This window comes from Sprattus sprattus (genome assembly GCF_963457725.1).
Source record: "Sprattus sprattus genome assembly, chromosome: 13".
NCBI lineage: Eukaryota > Metazoa > Chordata > Actinopteri > Clupeiformes > Clupeidae > Sprattus > Sprattus sprattus.
In genome coordinates this window covers 21,780,176-21,799,645 of record NC_137911.1, presented here as the reverse complement: position 1 = coordinate 21,799,645, position 19,470 = coordinate 21,780,176, and the positions used below count along the sequence as shown (strand labels likewise).

At 41.5% G+C, this 19,470-nt stretch overlaps 1 protein-coding gene across 1 annotated transcript in view; it reads right to left on the bottom strand.

Moving 5' to 3' along the window:
* Positions 1-9,497, bottom strand: part of spred1 (sprouty related EVH1 domain containing 1) — a 33,058-nt gene extending 23,561 nt beyond the window's left edge. The window contains exon 1 of the mRNA XM_080849650.1: positions 8,893-9,497. Within this exon, the coding sequence (XP_080705776.1) occupies positions 8,893-8,921 (29 nt within the window). The 5' untranslated portion in view covers positions 8,922-9,497. The remainder of the gene's footprint in view (positions 1-8,892) is intronic.
* Positions 9,498-19,470: the final 9,973 nt, after the last annotated feature.

Here is a 19,470-nt window from a genome sequence, read left to right as displayed (position 1 = left end):
CTGTGCTCCAGGGGCTTGAGCATAGCATCATTAGCTTAGTCTCCATGGAACTCCATGGAACTCCTTGAAACATGTGTGCTGGACCTTGCATAGTGTTTGTTATGGTGGGATGAGAGGCACTGGGATGTGGCTTGAGCCCTGAGTTCTCGCCAAGTCAACTCCTCCTCCTGGACCCTCTGTGTACGCCACCCTCCCATTCCCTACCTTCTCTACACAATGGCTGCTTCTCTGCTGAAATTTCACGTTACTGGATCCCCGAGCCTGGAGTTTTGTGCCCTCACAATGTCCAGGCAGTGGAGCATGTAGCCGGAGAGACACGCTCTGCAAGCTAAGGCTAGAGAAACCTCCCCTGGTCATTACCATCTCAAAAGAAATGGGCAGGGGGGTGTGGAGAGGGAGAGCGGGATGTGTTGCTCCTTTCCTCCATTCTTTCCTTCACCCATCCAGGGGAGGCCGGGCAGGCTCCAGTGGGGTCCTTAACTTTAGAAACAAACATTTCTTTTTTGATGAAGGGCATATTTTTGAAGACACAAAAGGGGGCAAAAGCAAGTACTTCAAGCATAAAACTAGTCATTCTGCACCATGTTCACAGTATGGACACAATCACCAATATCCATGACGCAAAGAATAGGTTAAGCCAGATCTTTCTTCGACAGAATCCACGAAAACAAGGGAATGAAATGTGAGAGCTAATCACAATTTGGGTAGCCTAATCAGATTAGCAATAATCTGTTCACTAGATTGGACTCTATCCCCCCAAACAAACAATCAAAAAGGCTTAGTTATGTTAAATCATGTATAAAACAGACGCAAAACAAATTTGCTCTTAGACACCAACACAACCATGGGAAATTGTCCTTCACTGACATAAATTACAAAAAAAATGTGACAAACTCCAAGAATCTTCTCAGTTTCTCACCTTATTTCACATGGTTGACATATCATGTTATAAACAAATGGCTGCTATACAGAAAATATCTAGATAACCAGCCATTACATAACACTTGATCAAACCATGGTTACAGTCATTCCATCCATCTTCAATGGTCATCTCTGCCTAACCAACCTTAGGGGGGGAACGGTTCTCACCTAAACTCAAGATCAAAACGACTAGCTGCGCCTGCTCTCCCACTGCTTTACTTTCAGGGCTCAAGGACGACCTTGTCCGTTCCTTTAAATAATAGCCTCATTCTGCCAAACATCAAGACCAGGTACCTCATAAGGCATCACTGTCATTCTGCCACCGTTAAACGGGCTTTGGAAGGAGAGAGCTTGATTTGTTCACGCAGTGAGGGCTTCTGCGATGCCTTGTGTAGAGATGCACCTACACCGATGGCTGATGACTCATCTCCGGCTCACGAGAGTTTCCATCTTGAGCAGTGCAGGCGACACCGAGCGAGGCCGCGTGAGAGGCAACATCAGACAGACATGGAGCTACAAGCTGAAGAAGCATCAGCTCCAGTAAATGACTAAAAAAAAAAATCTAGGCTAGACCCCAATAAAGAGTATAGTTCCTGAGGGTTTTCTCCTAACAGTAATCACCCGCCTCATGCTAATATTTGCCTACAATTGCTGGTAGCACAATAGATTCTTTTTTTCCCCTTGACTACCAAGATGAGGGTTCACTGCTGCCACTTCACACCCATGAAGTGATTTTGTAAGATTTCAAGCAGAATTCAGAACGTAGAAATTATATATACATATATATAAATTAAAGACAGTTTTTCAAAGTTTGAACGTTTTTCAAACGTTTGCTAGTTGAGGACTAAAGCAAGCAATATAATACATTGTCACAAAGCAGCAGGGGTGGGATAATATAATACAGAGGGGCCTAGGACTGTAATGCCTACATTTAAGACAAAATCAACAGTTTGTACCCCACCTCGATGCTAATCCTGCTAGTGTTACTGGATCGGACAGCTGAACCCACGGTGCGATTCAAAATGGTTCTGCTACCCTGCGACTGTGGCACAACTGTAAATCTAGGTCTTCCATCTGCATATCAAATGCAGAAACAAACCATTCTGAAGACATCAATCATGCCACATATTGAGATGATCTTAATTTCCACCGCAAGCATTTGGAAAATTAAAACCTTGCGCTGCAATTACAGGAAAGAGAGAGGGAAAAAAATGAGAAGAGGAACCACAGATTTGGACTGCAACAGCAATGCTGGGAGGCTTTGATGTGAGGAGTCTCCAGGGATCCTGCTCTTGTTGAAGGAAGGAGGGAGAGAACACAAAGCAGGAGGAAGGAGGAGAGAGATGAGGGTTTGCTGGGCGAGCCACCATTACAAGTCAGCGCTTGGGGGGGGGGGGGGGGGGGGGGGAGTGTTATTGTACACTCAACATACAATCTGGCTAAAATCCCTGTAAAAGCCCTGCACTTCCTGACCCAACTTTATGGAGGTGACAATGCAGAACTTGGTTCCTCTAAAAGCAAGGTCTTCTTGTTTTGAAGACATGAGGTTTGCTTTCTGCATGCGTACACATGCATACAAACACACACACACACACCCTTTAAATCCTTCCTGTTTTTCAAAGACTAGGGGAAACTCAAAGACACAAGGCTTGAGGTTTCCATCTGTGCCCTGTTATGTTTGTGGTATTATGGGGGTAGCTGTGGGGTGCAGTCGTATACTCCATATGCCCCAAAACCATGCCTTCATCTAACAGTATGCAACATTCTAAAGTCCTCTGCATTTCTACAGTGTCCATCTTTGACAGCTATGAAAGAATTTATATATCAAAGTTACGCATGAATATGAAGGCGGTTGAGGGTTAACAAATGGAAAAAAAAAAAATGATTGGCTTGGTATGGGCAACACATGGAAGCTTGGGTGGTCAACAATCTCTACCCCTAGGGGCATATTCTTTATACCAAGATCTTCATGTTGCATCAAGAACAGGAAATGAATGAGTCAAAGCCTTTCCATTTAGCTACCAAGCTGAACCTGACTGAATATCATGAGCTAATACCACTGAGGACTGGGGCTTTAAAATACATCTCACCACTGAAATACCAAAGGGAAGTACACAGAATTTAGCACTGACCATGGGAAGAAACACACTGATCTCACACTGTTCACGATAAACAAAGCATCACACACAGGGAACAGTGGTCGCATGTCTGAACCTCAGCAATAAACTAGATATGAATTTCCGCAAGAAAATCTGAGTGTGATTGTGCCACAGCAATAGTCTGTCATTGCATACTGTAGCTGCAATTATGCAGATACTAACACATCACCCCTAAGAAAAGAAAGGTTCAACTTTCCTAACCCCATTGAATGAAAGGTAATCATCTAACAAGGCGCAGGGCAGCGAACAGTAGTTAAAAAAAAATACAAAATTCAAATATTTGGCCAGCTTGTGTGAGCCTTGTGTTTACAACCATGTGTGCAGCTTGCGTCAAGACTGAAACGGCCTTTACATTACACATGATTGCCTAGGACAAACTCCATTACCTTTGAAATAAAATGAATAATATCCATGAACTTAAATACACAATAAACTCATAGTGAATTATGCTGCAAAGAGAAAAGCTATGTTAAGAATGCTTCAGACTAAATTTAAATAGGAATAAATGACTGTACACAGGCATAAGACCAATGCGCAACTGACATTCTGGAACACATAGGCAGTAGGCTACACACTCAGCAATTCAAAAGTAAATGTTCAATCAGTTGATGGTCTTTCATTCATCCTGTGCAATGCACGTTATAGAGATCTAGGTTGCATGTTCATTCTTTGTGATTAAAAAGCACAGCTGATATTAGAGCGGTGCGTGTATATGCTGTACCCTCTGTTATAACAGACTTCACTCCCACCACACGCACAAACACTGTTTGTGGGTTTTAATAATCATCATCATGACACGAGATATTTGTCTCCAAGTTAGACCTATAACAATTAACTGAGGAAACATAATAGTGTTGCATACTAGGCTACATATTAACATTTCTACAGCGCTCAGCAATATTCTGGTACCTCAAAAACCAATGCGTCCACTCGTTTCATGATACAAGTGTCATAATGGACAAATACTGCTCTACACTGCTCCTAGAGAGTTAACTATTTTTGGGAATGATACTGTCTGCCTAGCACTCCAAATTCATCGTCACGACTAGCATGCCAACTTCACATAATGAACATGCTTACTTTCAGCACATACCCACATAGCCAATTCTTCAAATCTGCAAATTCTTGATTTGATTGATAAGTAATTCTGACACTTCATATAGACTAACCAAAGGGGTCGAGTGCACACAAACACATTTTGAAACTGCAGCAGTGTTGTGCTTCATGTGGCACAAGATACTGAAGTTTTGTGAATATAATAAATGTTTAGACAATATGATTTTTATGTTACATTAGATCATATTTGTGTCAACTCTTCTCAGAAGGGTTAAAAAGTCCTGACTGCACGACACCAACATTGCAGTGCTGGATAATCAATTTAGCCAAGAAGCTAGTCTCTCTACTGAAAACGTTTCCACCAACATAATAAGTAAAACTAAATGCACTAACCTTCACAACCAAGTAGGCTATCAGTAACAGTAACATAGGACAGACCATGATACATTTACATTAAATTGCTCACGTTAGTCAGACACCCCCGCAAGTGAGCTTATTTGAGCACAAACTACAGTGTCAACGTTAGCCAACCAGAAATTGCCTTAAACTATATTGATTTGTCATAACATAGGCTACATATAAAAGGATATTCTGGGGTAATTAATGAAAATGTTCCCATGTTGCCCCTTGCTCCATGCCTTGCACATTCCACCCTACTGAAGGGTTGAAAATGGCATAATGTTCTGAACTGAACCCATACTCATAGTTCTTCGAGAAAACAACTTCAAATTATGGAAAATGACCAAGATCAACAACCTTTACACTGGACTGATACTGCCCCTTGAATCAACCGTGGGCACTAACCACAGCAAGATGTGAATAGGAGTACTAGTCATTTTTGAACCATGTCTCCACCTCCATGAATTGTCATAGAAATGTCAAGACCACATCGAGACTTTCTGTGTGAAAACAAGTAAACACTTCTGTAACCTTTATGTTAAGGCAAATTCTAAAAAGAGACACTTGTGCTCTGTGTACTCATAGGCTATAAAGTCACAGAGTGTCCCTTTAAATTCAGCTGATGTCACTGTAGCAGTGGCTCCAGCTAACTGGCTAGGATAATAATATATAGGTACTAATTGAAGGGTAAGAAGCAAAACATGCAAGTTATGGTGAACACTTCAACATAAGCAAATGTGCCAAAGGCAGTCCACATCCTTAAAAAACAACTAATTAGGGCATTGTGGTTTACTCTGGTTCCCAGAATCCTGAGAATTTGCTATGTTTTGCATACATGTAAAGCAAGTCCCATCTTAACCAGCTAAAGGTTCACCCTGTAGTTCTAGACTGGATTTCAGTTTGAAGGTTTAGGTTAAGACACACAGGTTTTCCTGCCTGCCTGCCCACCCCTACACCACCACCACCACCACCACTACCACAATATTCAACCTAGAGATCTGATCAAAAAGAAAATCTCACAACAATTTGTAACCTTGTAAACATCTATCTTTTTTAGCCATAAATTATCCAGTCAGTTCAACTCAGAGCCCTTGCGAAAACCACTATCACAGGAAATACAGATGCTTAAATATAGATGTGTGAAAACTAAGGACATGTGAAATTAGTGTTGAGAGGGGATATGGATTGGTTACCGTACACTGCTAACATTTTAGTAAAAAAGCACTGGGTTAGTTTAAGACATCTGTAAGGCTAGCTTACAATGTCCTCAGTAAATAAAAAATGATAGGCCCCCTCAGAGCCTGGGAAAGCTTCATCAAAAGGACATGTTACACATTTCCCAGATCACGCTCACACAGTCCTGGCCAAGTCTAGTTATAAATCCTGAAAAATAGTTACATAGATAGAATATTGTGAATGGAAATGAAACCCCTACTATTTTAAATGATGATAATTTGCCCTCAGTGTCAGATTGCACTAATGGTTCTGGCTGATCGTAAATACTCATGAAAAATGCAGCCCTCTCAAATTGGAAATGGTATTGGGATTTAATACTAAAGAATCTCTATCCAGGACCACCAGCAAAGCCTAGTAACAAACCATCATTTCTTACACTCCAACTGATCTGAGGAAGAACAAGCCTCTGCTCCATCCATTATATTACGAAACATAGAAACCAGAATCTAAACATGAAATGAGCATACACCATACCACACACAGCTATCCTTCAATGTCATCTGGCACTTTGGGTGTTAAATATGCAGTCCACGATTTAGTTTCGCAAAAAGGTTGCTGATATTCAGCCAGTCATATTCACAACCCTCCCTTCCATTCTGCTGAAGCACATGTTTTGCCTGGAACTGTTTATGGCTCGGTCCGAGACACTGTTTGTTTCCCGCAGTGTAAGGACTATGTACGAATACCAATTCCTTTAGTGCAAAGACTGAACAGACAGATAGGACTGTGTAAGAATTCACTTAATCTGACAAAAAATGTATGGGATTAGAATAGCCATCCTGACCTTTAAACTGGCCTAAATTTGTTTTACACCACAACAATTATGACGTCAACTGTGAGACGGTACTTGTACCATACAGACTTAATCCATATGTTACAACATGAAATGTGTTAGCCACTGTAATGTCTGTATTTTGCTTATAGTTTACTTGAATGGATTCCTTTTTCTCATGACATGGAGCACCTTTTCAGACATTGGCTATGCTTATTCCTGATAAACAATCTATAGCCTAGTTTGAAACATACATCATCAAATATCAAGACACGTTTAAATATAATAGAGAGACAATATATAAATAATGCGATAATTATTATTACTGCAAAGACAGACGAAAACTAGCGAACAGACACATTTTCTGTCTTCTGGTAAGAAGGAAGGAAAAATGATCAAAATGGCATCCTCAAAGCCCATCAAAAACATCTCGCTTCTTTGTGCATGGCTTTGTCATCAGAAGCATGTGCTGTTCTTGGGTGTTACGTAAAAGGGCTCCCCATGCAGGGGGGGGGGGGGGGGGGGCAGACTGCTGAGCATCAATATGCAAATGTCTCATCTCTTTCACTTCTTTCTACTGTTTCGAAATATGAATTAAAAGCTCCAACTGTGCTTGCAGGTTTACTGGTTTGGTTACGAAAGGACAAAGCAGCTACTATACCAGATGACCATGAGTCACATAGGAAATAATGCCACTAGGAACATATAGGACATATTCAAGGACAAAGAATCTGTTCACTGACGTGAATGAGCCTGATATACAGGAAAAGAATGCTAGCTAGCTGAAGAAATTGTCGTCTACTTTGTCATGAACCAACTCATTCACGCCTGGAAATCGTATACATTTTTTATTATTTTATTTAAAACAATTCAGCGTCGTGAATTAAAAAAAAAAATAAAATACTGCCAGCATTATACAAACTTAAGGAGTGGTAGTCGATCTACAAGATTAAGATTAAGAAGAAGATTCTTTGTGCAATCCTGCGGGCGGTGCATAGACACACGGCACTGTACAGCTTGCTGTGAATGGGCAGCCAGGTACTTTATGAATGGAGGCGGTCACGTGACCACAGCACCTCCCGAGCAGATATTTCTCAGTGACTGTCAACAAGCGCACGCAAGCGATCACCCATTAAAACAACATGTCTTTACGGCTAGAAATAAACCGATTTCGAACAAATGTATCGCTTTTCTACTTCCCTTTATAAAAAGGGTTCTAAGTTCACAAATCCTTCGACTAATATTGCGAGCAAGAGTGATTTTTTATCATTTTTATGAATGAAGATTGTGATATGCAAATTAGTGTGATTGAGAAAAAAATGGCGTCTTCAGCTTTTTTTTTAGTCAGACATTGCAGTAACCATCTTATAGCAATGCACTGATTAATGAAGAAAAAAATAAACAACAATTGTAAGAGACATGCTGTAAGTTACTGAATACATTAAGACGGCGTTACATACATTTTTCCGACACCGATAGACACGGGTTAGTTCTAACTAGTGGTCACAGCATTTTGAACGATTTCAAAGTTTTCAGAATGTATTCTCCAACACATCAGCAAGCTTTAGACATGCAATATAATAAACGTTGAACTGGCCTAGCTTTTCAACGTCTTATAAAAGGGTCTTGATGAAATGTAGACAAGCCGCCTATTTCCCTATATTTAAGGTTTTAAAAGGCTACGTAAACATGAAAACTAAGACGATGTACTTCTTGCTTGTTTAGTTCCTACATTAAAATGTATACAATATGATGGCCTACTATCCATGGAGGTTAACATAGACTACTGTATCACACATACATTAATTCACCATCAATTACGTGGCAAACAGGATTGAAAAGTAGGTTGTGATCATTTCATTTTAGAGTGAAATACATGTGTCTGGATATAAGAAACGAGGAAAGAAAATACGTGGCCGTCTTAAAGAAGTAACTGAGCTCACAGCCGAGATAGTAGCCTAGCTAAGAGCCTATAAATGGAATTACAAAATAAAAGGCCCTGAATTATTGACCTGCTTGTAGTTCTCCATTAAGAAATAATGATGGTGCTGATGACAAGATTGTGACATAAAGCGAACGGCATCAAAATCGTTGTTACACACAAGTATGGTGTGCGAAACTAGTCCTATATATTTAACTAGACCATGACATCTTGACAAGAAAATAGCTTTGACTCCTAACTGGAGGCAGAGATTAGAATTACACATCTGTAATTGACATTTTCCTGCAGCGATATGCCTCGAAAGACTTTCTTGACTAACTTTGTTACATTGAAATCATGACAAGACACATACCCGGGGGCAATATTGTAAGCATGAAGGCTATATAAAATTATAGATGTTGACTTACTCGTTTGGATTTGTCGATTCTTCGCTCATTTTTTTCTCACGGGGATCCAAATACTGGAAATAGCATCGACAACGCAGTCACGGCGGAGAAATTAACCGCAAAAATAACCATTTTCGTTCGAAGAAAAAGCCAGTTATTCAATATAAATAAAGGGTCAACAATGATGCATGCCGTTTAGCTCTCAGAGGAAAGCGAAGAACTGAAATTAGAACGGGAAAGGCAACCGCTGATTCATTGTATGTTCCACAGAAGTAAAATCCGATTGCAATGAAATAACCATTTTCAGCATTGTCCTCTGCCACGACGATAACCAAATTCCAATACGTTCAATCGGTTACAAATGCAGATGCAATTCGACTCAGGCTCGTTATTCTTGTTCCAGCTAGCCATCGAGCTATTCCCTCTGCAACTTCTCAGGGACAACACTTGAAAAAGGCAGCAGCGTTTCTCCGACAATATTTCAGTAACTGTCCTGACGAGGCTTCCAGAAAACGTGAGGTATTTGGACAAGTATCCGAAATCCTTTCCTACACAGCAAAAGTGATCACGAGAACAGACCTAGGAGATTTCCTAATTGGAAGTTCTGAGCATCTATCTCACACGAACTCCATTTTCAACTCGGCCAATGCATAGCCTATCTAAAAACTGGGCGGAAGCGTTGACCTCCGCTCTTGAACAAAATCCTTCCGCGGATAGCTCGAAAAAAGCTGAACAGCTCCAGTCTTTCTGATATCTTATATGCTGTCAGATGCGATGCCTCGACCAAAAAGTAATGTACATTTATTGATTATCATATGAGAATCAGCTATGCAATATCTGCGAAAACGGTTTTCTGCAAAGTTGTTTGAAAATAGTCCCGGCACTTCCCAAAAGAAGTTTCCCCACAATAACGCGGAGTGGATTGATACATAGAAAAGAGAAGAGACTGTGTGATAGCACGCACCGTTGAGGGAAAAATCTGCAAGACAGGGTACAGGGGGAAAAAACTTCACCAAACACTGGTCAGTCCTATTCCTTCAAACACCCGGAATTAAGCCTAGGTGAGATATATACAAGTTATTCGGGAACTAAGTTTTAGAAAATACATTCGTGGAAGACAAAACCTATCTCACACTGGTGCTACAGCACGTGGAATTACATCATATTGCTTGTCGCTAGGTACACAGTAAGGATCCTGGAGGGAGGATATTCGTGTTGGAAGAGGGACGCTTAATATCCTGGAAGAATCATCACTTTAATCCTTAGGATGATAATGTATTATTGTACATGTAAAATAACCACTTTAAATGAGACTTCCTTACCTATGTGGAATGTTTCTTAAACATGCTGACCTGCATATATCAGCGAAAAGGTTGAAGTGTCATTAAAATACCTTATCAGGCCTACAGGCCTGTTGATGCAACTGTCTACGGCCTTTTCAGTAGACCATTTTCCAACACGTAGGCTACTAAAACGCATTTAAGTCAGGTACAATTGGCCTGTTGTGGTGAATTGCTATTGAAGCGTTTAACATTACATTTTAATCATATATGAAAACGTGCATTAAGTATTCATCCTTCGCAAAAATGAACCTGGACAGGAGATTCTCTGAAATGCTTATTCCCTAACAATTCACAAGGTGGTACAGAAAAAAAAATATTTGTTAGTTTTTAAGTATTTTTGGCTCGTGAAGAAGAATATGGAAGAAGTAAAAAAAAAGTAGGTGGATGAGAGTGGGTGAGGTTGTATCACCTACTTTTTAGTGTATGCGCATTACAGTGAAAGTAGGCCTATGCCTAATGACAATCCTTCAAATACCTGCAAAGATTTAAGAGGAAGTATTTTTAGAAACACATGAAAGACTTGTATACATTAACAAAAATAGCAGCAAATGTCAACTGGATGAGTCTTATCTTAGTGTTCAATACTCTACTCTGTATGTTCTATGCTATGCACAGCAGCCAGTAGGAAGGTTATGTAAGAGTAATGCGATTGGATTTCTTTGCTATGTGGAATGGAGAGAGATCAGGCTGAATGATTCTGCCCGGTTGTCATAGTGACAGTATGTTGTGTGAGAAGTTTCTTTGTGTTCCACTGGCTCAAATACAGTTTGTGCCTCAGCCTTAGTTGAAACAGGCATCGCCAGATATCTACCATCAGCATGTATATGTAGGCCTAAATGGTTATGTAATAGCATTTTTGATAAACATTTGTTATTTGCACTTTTGTAATGTCTTAAGGAAACAGCAGCTGTATTGTGTCTGATAAACAACAGATACTAGAAGAGCCCTAAACATGAGATTGATAAATGACTAATGTCATAATGTCAATTATGCAAAAGAGGGTAAGGTTAGTGGGTAAATAAAAAAAAACAAAAGAAAAAACTGTGGAACTTTTAGTTTTTTACCATCTTTTTTTGGAAAGAAATGTAATGTCATTATGCACTCCCTCCCTGTCTTCTTTTTATTAGTTTTTCAAATTACAGCCTGTGATGATCCCAATAGATCCAACTTTAAAATTTCTTCAGCATGGCTCTGGCTCTAATCATGAAAAAAAAAATTCATTTCCTGATCAAGGCCATATAAAGTGTCCCTTGTCTAATTTTTGTGTTACAGAACAACAATGACCATCTTTGAGATTTCAAAACAACATGCCTCTATCCTTTGGAGTATTCAAAGTTCAGGAAGTCAGTCAGCTTTCTCATCTCACAAATATGGATGTCTCAGTGCATTTCCTGTGTTGATCACACAGAAATGTGTACCGAACACAAGGGCAACAGGATGTTTAACTCAGAGAAGTCTCAAGATCCCAGGCCATGCACATTCGGGATGATCTCTGAAATGTACAGGACTGAAAAGGAGTATTGGCAGTGACTGGTGTTCTTTACTGTGACAGTTGGATGCATTGGTCAAAGAAGTGCCCTCTCGCGCCGTAACGCTGATTATGTTAAATCTACGCCTTAAACAAGCCCAGTGTCTGCATTTACTCACACCATATCAAAAGTGATTTTCTCTTTCAGCAGCACTGTGAGACCCACTAATGAATTGGAGCATGCAAGACCCTGTTCAGTCCTACCACACTGTTTGCATTAGCGAGTGAGGGAAGAAAACTGTAGACATCAAGGTCCTTTATGAATATCATACAATCTGGGTGTAGTCTGCCTTCACCTTGACATTTGAGTTGATCCAACAAAACATTTACACTAATGTAAACAGGAGGCTTTTCTTGAGAGAATGAAAGGTGTAAAGTATGAAGAACTGTAATTCTGTTTTAAGAGTAGAGATTGTAGGAAATGTCTAAGAACGACAGCGATCATTGGTCTGAACCCCCTTCTGTTTTTACAGTTAAATGAGTACACAAAGCATCTTTTGTCGGCAAAGTGTGGGGTGAAAACAGTCAGAACAGTGTAGCGCCATCACACCAACCTCCGTCGCTGCCATTATATTTATGTTTAGCTGTGTTAGAGAAGTATGCAGGCATAATGCCAAGCCTTAGATCTTAGCCTTACCCATTGTGACTCATGAGACACAGTTTGGGTGGCAATTGTCAAGGGTCACAGCTAAAGAACATCTATAGAAACACTCTTGTAGGACAAGCTGACAAATCATTCCCCGTATCTCTTAACCGTCATAACTCCTGCCCCGCAAGACAGTCCTTTTCCTTTCAATGGTGTCTCTTTATACATGTATATGCAAGACTTCAGCAAACTCATTTTGAAGGGTGGAGCCAGTGCAAGGTGCTGTTTATAGCGTCGTCACCTGATTGCAACAACAAATGCCTATGATTAGAGCAGGCCCAGCCTCGGAAGCGGGTGGTTGTCAGGCATGCTAATTGCAGGTTGACAGGAAGCAATACAAGGGTGTAGTAGCTTGAGGGAACACATGGCCTTTGGGTACGTTTCACTGAGCCGGTCTCACAACAAACTGTGCACGAGGAACAAGTCAGTCAATGTAGCTGCACTACAAATTCATTTGAATCTGAATACTGCTAGCATGTGACTAAATGTTTATGAATCTGAAGTAGGCTTGTGCCTCCAGGAAAAGTGCATTGCCTTAAATGAACCAGCACTGATAACAGAACAACAATGGGCAAAATGTATTGGACTGCCAGTAGTGGTCTCATGATAGCAAGGTTACGGGTTCAAACTGGGGGTATGGTGCTGTTTTCAGACCTCCTGGTAGACCCTTTGTGAATCCAAGAATAACCACAAAACGGTGTTATATAATTATAATTGTAAGTACTGCATTATGCATTAAAGCATACATTGTAGTCTATTAAAAATGGGTGCAGTCTCTCAATTTTTCAGAGAACTAAGAAAACTGAGTGAGCAGTTTATGTATGAGCATGCAGAGCTACTAAGAAGACATGGATATTCTAGATACAAGAGCAATTCATCCCCCATCAAGGTGGAACACAATGGAGCTCTTTGGCGGCCGGGGAGACCGGATGAAATAGCTAATCCCTTGTGAGGGAGTGTCCATCTGGGAGGCGTGACTTGTGTTCCCTCTAATTAATGGAAGCCATGGGATGAAAGGGATTAATGCACAGGTGGCAGAGGAAGTCGCTGATTACTGTTTTCCACCATTCCTGAGACTACCAGTAATGGTCATTTCTGAGTGTGTGTGTGTGTGTGTATGTATGTGTGTGAAAGAGAGAGAGAGAGAATTGTTTGGAGTTTGGAACACTGAGGTACATGCTATTGCTTACAGATGTGTGCAGCAGTGGGGTCAATCCAACATTTATTTGTATTCATATTGAAAAAAAAAATGTTTTGTGTTTTTTTTTTGTCCACAAAAAAGGATACAGAGAGTGACAATAGAATAATAAAATGCTTGAACTGGAGCGGAAGTTTATTTTCCTCTACAAGTCGTGAGTCAAAATGACTGCTATATAAAAGTGATGCACCTCTAAACTATTCAACATGATTTCTCAATATTGGTTGTTCATTTTCCCCCTCTTTCTGACTAAATGGAATTATCTGAGTGTTTTTCCCCCCATGGTAACCATTAAACCCTAGAAATACTCCTCTCTGACAGAACAGTATTAGATGCAGAAAGTGCTCTCTTTCAAGTCTGTGTGCTGCCCCATTGACACACCCGAGCCCAGTCTTTCTTGGGAAGCAGTGACAATGCACCCGCCCTTTCTCCTCCATGTCTGTATGATCCGCTTCTAATCTCTCTAGCCTCATCTGGAAGCCACCGGCAGCCCCTCTCATGAAGAGCTGCATTGTGCCCAGATTATTTGATTGTTTTCAGATGTCGGAGCGTCCTACACAAAAGGAATGGACAGGGTCCTTTCCAAAAAAGCTTCCCAAAAAAACCTCCGCACAGATGCTGGGAATGGGAGGGGAAAGAGTTTGGGGTTGGGTGGGGTGAGGGACGTGGGATAGGGGGGGGAGTCTGGGGGTCTTGGGGAACGGACATACAACTCAGGAAGTGACCCCTGCGATGAGAGATTACAAACAATGTGCTCTCTCAACTTCTGCAGTGCTGGAACGTACCACTACTGAGCCGCTCAAAGGGGGTTGCTTGTGACTGCCTCGGCTTTCCCCCTGCTACGTCGATTAAAAGCGGGGGAACGCTCGGCACTCCACTGATGAAAAGTGGCCATATGGAAACGGGGAGTGGGTGGGGGGGTACGTGGGTGTGTGTGTGGGGGGGGGGGGTTAGTGGTGGTTGTTGGCCTGGTCCCCTTTGCAGACATGAGTAAAAGGGAGGGGGAGGAGGAGGAGTTGGAAGCGTGAAGGGAAGGTTTAGTCCAGCAGGCTGCAGAATAATGGGCTTGATTCAGGCTTTTCAATCACAGAGTCTCGTGCCTGCGAAATAGCATGTACCACTGGACCTTCTTCTGAGTGTGTTTGTGTGTACGTGTACTTGTGTACGTCTGCATGCACTTTGTGTGTGTACAGTATGTATGTATATGTGAGTGTGTATGTATGCATGTATATGGATGTGTGTGTGTATGTGTGTGAGACGAGTAGTGTGGAGGGGAAGAGGCTGGACACGCTGAATGGCGCTTTTGTTCTCAGGCCGCTGTGGCTTTTTCACATTGGGCAAACCCTCCAGATACAACTGCCTCTGCATGAGAGGAGCATTGAAATGAGCTCTCTCGCTCTCTCTCTCTAACACACTTCTCCCTCTCTTCTTTCCCCTCCACCCCCATTCTCTTCTCTCCCTCATCTCCTCTTCCTCTGACTTCGGTCACTTGTGGCAGTCTTGTGTGTCTGTTAGTGTGTGCCGACTGAGCTCACTTCAGGACACATCCATCCCTGCACCTAGCTGTTGGAACAGATGCTGAGCAAGGCTGCTGAAGGAGGGAACAGAAAGACCCGGATGGTGCCCACGACCAATCCCCCGATCCACCCACCCATCAGCTCTGTCCGTGTGTGAGTCACACAAGCGAAGCTGCGGCATCGAAAGAACTTCAAAAATGAAGCCTCTCTCTGGCTTTCACAGCGCACCCAGCACACTGCTTTAAATAGCTGCACCTCTTCCAAAACACAAAAAGGAAGAAAATCCATATATTACAAAGGGTTGAATCATACATGAGATAAAGCCATAGAGAGCAGATTCTTATGCAAATCACTGTCTGAGGAACGCTGAACCCGAACAATGGCAGTTTGTCTGTACCTACAAACTGTGCGTGTGTGTGTGTGCATGTGTGTGTTTATATTTATTCATGCAGGTTTATTGGGTGTGCTTTTGTATTATCTGGATACAAGTGATCCTGTGTTTGAAGGCTTGTTTGTAAATGTGTGTGTGCTTGTATGTTTGTTCAATTTGTTCCCAGTACACATTTAAGTGTGTTTGTACATGTTTGTACAAGTGTTTTTTGTGTGTGTGTGTGTGCTAAGCTGGTAAGATTGTGTGAATGTTTTGGTACACTGTTTGTGTGAATGTGTTTCCTTTTCAGTGTGTGTATGACTGTCTGTGTTTATGCTCAGTGTGGTATGCACCTGGCCTGACAGGCAGGCAGAAGAATGCTTCAGGCTCACGGCCCGCCCAGGAAGACAAGCTGGAATGTGGCCCAAGTCTTCCTCACTCTTCATTGCACAGAAACCTGTGTGTGTGTTTGCAACCAACACAATCAAACCCACGTGTGTGTACCTCCCCCCTTGCCAGCAGGCCTCGGGTCAGCAAGCAGCCAAAGGAGCAATGTGCACCTGTGTGCGTGTGTCTTTTATCAGAGGTGTTTTCTCGTGTGTGTGTGTGTGTGTGTGTGTATACGTGCAAGCACGTATGTGTGTGTGTGTGTGTCTTCAGTTATTTGAAAAGGAGAAAAAAAGAGATCTGGTTTACAACCTGAGAGCAATTCATTTTCCCCATGGACTGGAACCTAGGTAATTTTCACTGCTTCACGCATTGTTATCAAGAGGTTCTACAGTGCTGTGAATTTCACCCATCCAAGTTAGCACACTTCTGGTTGCAAAGACAGACCGTTCTCTTCCACTTTCATGTCAGAGTCATGAGGCTTTTAGCCAACATAAGCCACAGGATGACACCCTGAATAGCACCTCCAACCACGGATGTGTTTGTGTGTCAATATTAACAAAAGACAAGCATGTCTTTGCCAAGATCCTATCTTGAAAAGTACTATTTACATGGGATAAATTGTGTCCGCCAATGTGAATAAGAACTGACTTCGGCTTGAAGACAGAGAGAAATTAATTTGTTTGGTCTCTACAACAAATACAAGCTCCTGGGTGATGTGGAAAGACTGAAGTTGTTTAAAGATGTGGTTGTTTGGTATGTGATGGTAAATCAGAAAAAAGTAAATGAACACCCCGAAGAAGAACAGCAATGTGTGTTTAGGACAGTGTGTGGTGAGATGCAGTTCCTCATTTGGAACTACAGACATACATCTGACATCAACAGGTTTGCCTACTAAGTAGTTCTCTAACATTGCAAGGGGGAGAGAGTAATTCCTCCAAACAAGCACTCAAAGAGTGAATACCCCTGTGGATTGCATGCGATTAATTTATATTCTTTCATTTGAGTTTGTTTGCGGTCATCTTGAAAAAAAGTGGTAATGCTATGATGATATTTAAACAGAAATCATATAAAAAAAAATATTTAAAATAGAATTAAAATAGAACAAAACATCTATCTGTACCGTGATTCTCTCATGTTCAGATTATTTGATGTAATGTAGTTTGCCGTACAGTATTTTATTTAATACACAGTCTTCGGTTCAGAGAGCCAGAAGTGAAATGTCAAACCGACACATGCACATGCCCATATGGCATGAAAGCTTTCCTAAACAGCCTCCTCACATGTGGGAGCTTGTGTGTGAGTGTCTGCATGCGTGGGTGGGTGTGGGTAAGCGCTTGGTGGCGCATTTGGAGACCGTCAGCACTTCCTGTTCCTCTGCTGCAGTGAGCCGCCCCACAGGACGCCCTCCAGCCCAGGCTTAACACACATAACACAGATCAAAGAGCTAATTAGCCAACCCGGGAAACTTAGGGGAAGTTTGGCTTCCATGGTTTATGTGGCTGAAAAATACACACACACACAAACTGCATACACGCACAGACCCGTGCATGCACAGGCACAAAAAAACACACACAGACTTATTCCCATACGAACACACACGCATGACACAAAGCATGCCACAAAATAGAGAAATGAAACTACAAACAGCCAGGGAGTAATTAGTTCATTGCCTCCAGATAGTCAAGCATGTTTCAAGGTCAAGGCAGACTCAGTGATTCCTATCTTTTATCCCCCAGCTGTTCTTTAGCATTCTGTTTGCTGACAACCCAGTGCAAGTAATTAGAAGGATGTGCACTGCAGTGGGTCAGAAGTATATTTTGAGGGGGAACATTAGGTACCGCTTCTGAAACTGTCCTCCATGTAAAATCAATCCAGAGAGGGTTTGAGGAAGGAAAGCTTTTAAACCTTTTATGAAATAAGTGCTGCTTGGAAAGACACAGAGATCGAGTCTCTGGCATAGTGCTGTCTTTCAGGGCCAATTTGCAGCATGCTTGTCTTGGGACTTGCAGAGCCAATTGATTTCTGCATTGCCTTTTATTGGTATCTCTCGCACACAAGCTTGCCGTATCAGGATCTGTTAGTGTTTTCACAGACAGCACAAATAGTCACGGACTGTCTGTTTATTTGAATTGGGCACAGGGCAGTTAGTGGGCACAACCCCATGGGAACTCAACTCAGGGATCTGTTGCACTGACTTTCAAGCGTGGCTAGAAAGCTAAGGCAAAACCCTCCCTTTCACATTTAAAGTAGCCAGTCCAGTTTTGGCACTGGTCTGACCAACTGAAAAGTGTGGGGTGCGGGTGGGGGATAATCCCCATGTTATATAAAAATGATTTCAATATGAAATTGCCACTGTGCTTTTCTTTCATGCAGAAGACCAGTTAAGTAACCGAAAGCAGTAATACGTATTATGAATGCAAATCTCCATTCATTAACGTGGAGATAAACGTGTACTACATTTTGTTTTATGGTTTCTACCGCCACCTGCTGGTAAAAAAATATACTCCCCATTAATCATGTGAAGGGGAAATTCCTTCACATGCAAGATGAGGTAGAATCAGAAACACGGCTTCCTTATTCACTCTTATGAGTTGTCTTTGTGGCTTAATGTGAAAGGAGAACTATTTAATCACAAATAAACAAGCACCGCAGTCATGGTGACACACAGACAAACATTAACCCATGTTTTTAACAGGCATGCAAGTCAATACAAAAGCTGTCAATATGTTACCACATTGATTGATACAAATGTTGGATACAAACACTCGACACAAACACAAGTGATATGGACATTGCCAAATAAATGACAGATTGTCTAGTGTCAGTGTATTTCCTTACCTCAGTTACTGACACCATTTTTTAATATAACAAAAGAACTCAAAAACACCACTGATGATAGGCTGTACTCCCCGTCTGCGCCTTTCTGAGGAAAGATACAACTAATCAATTTACCATTTAGGCAACTAAAGAATAAACACAAGTCACATGCACCTTAATCACCACCTGAAACTTGGGTGAGCATTAATCCATCTCTTAAAACTGAAGCGTGTGGTGAAGACAAGTGTCTTTGAGTACACTATAAAAGAGACGTGTGGTTTGGAGGGCCTCCAGTATTGATTAATAATGCATGGCTGGGCTGAGCTCATTATCTCTGCTGATCTGCTCAGCTCTGTGGGGCTGTTGTCTGCCTTACTGAGTTTCGTCTGCATTCTCTACACTATCCTGGAGTGTCTCAGTGGTTTGGGATTTTAAGTATTTTCAGCACATTCCCCTGCTGAGGACGATTCTCTACAGAAACGGCTAGACTGAGAAACTGTTGACTCTCCCTACAGCCTGCTATATTAGTGTCTAATAATTTCTGTATTGTAGTCTGGCTGTAACCGTTGAATTTGATTCTGTTACATTATCATGACAGTGTCTGACCTATCATATATTCACGTGGAGAAAAAGCATATACAGACCATAAACAGCTGAGAAACAATGGAGAGAGGGAAACTGACATAGAGAGACTCTGCTTCAGTTAAGAAAAACCTACCGCCATGCAGATGAAGTCATAGAACAACATACTTTGTATTTAAATATTTAGATACTGTCGATTGCATGTATG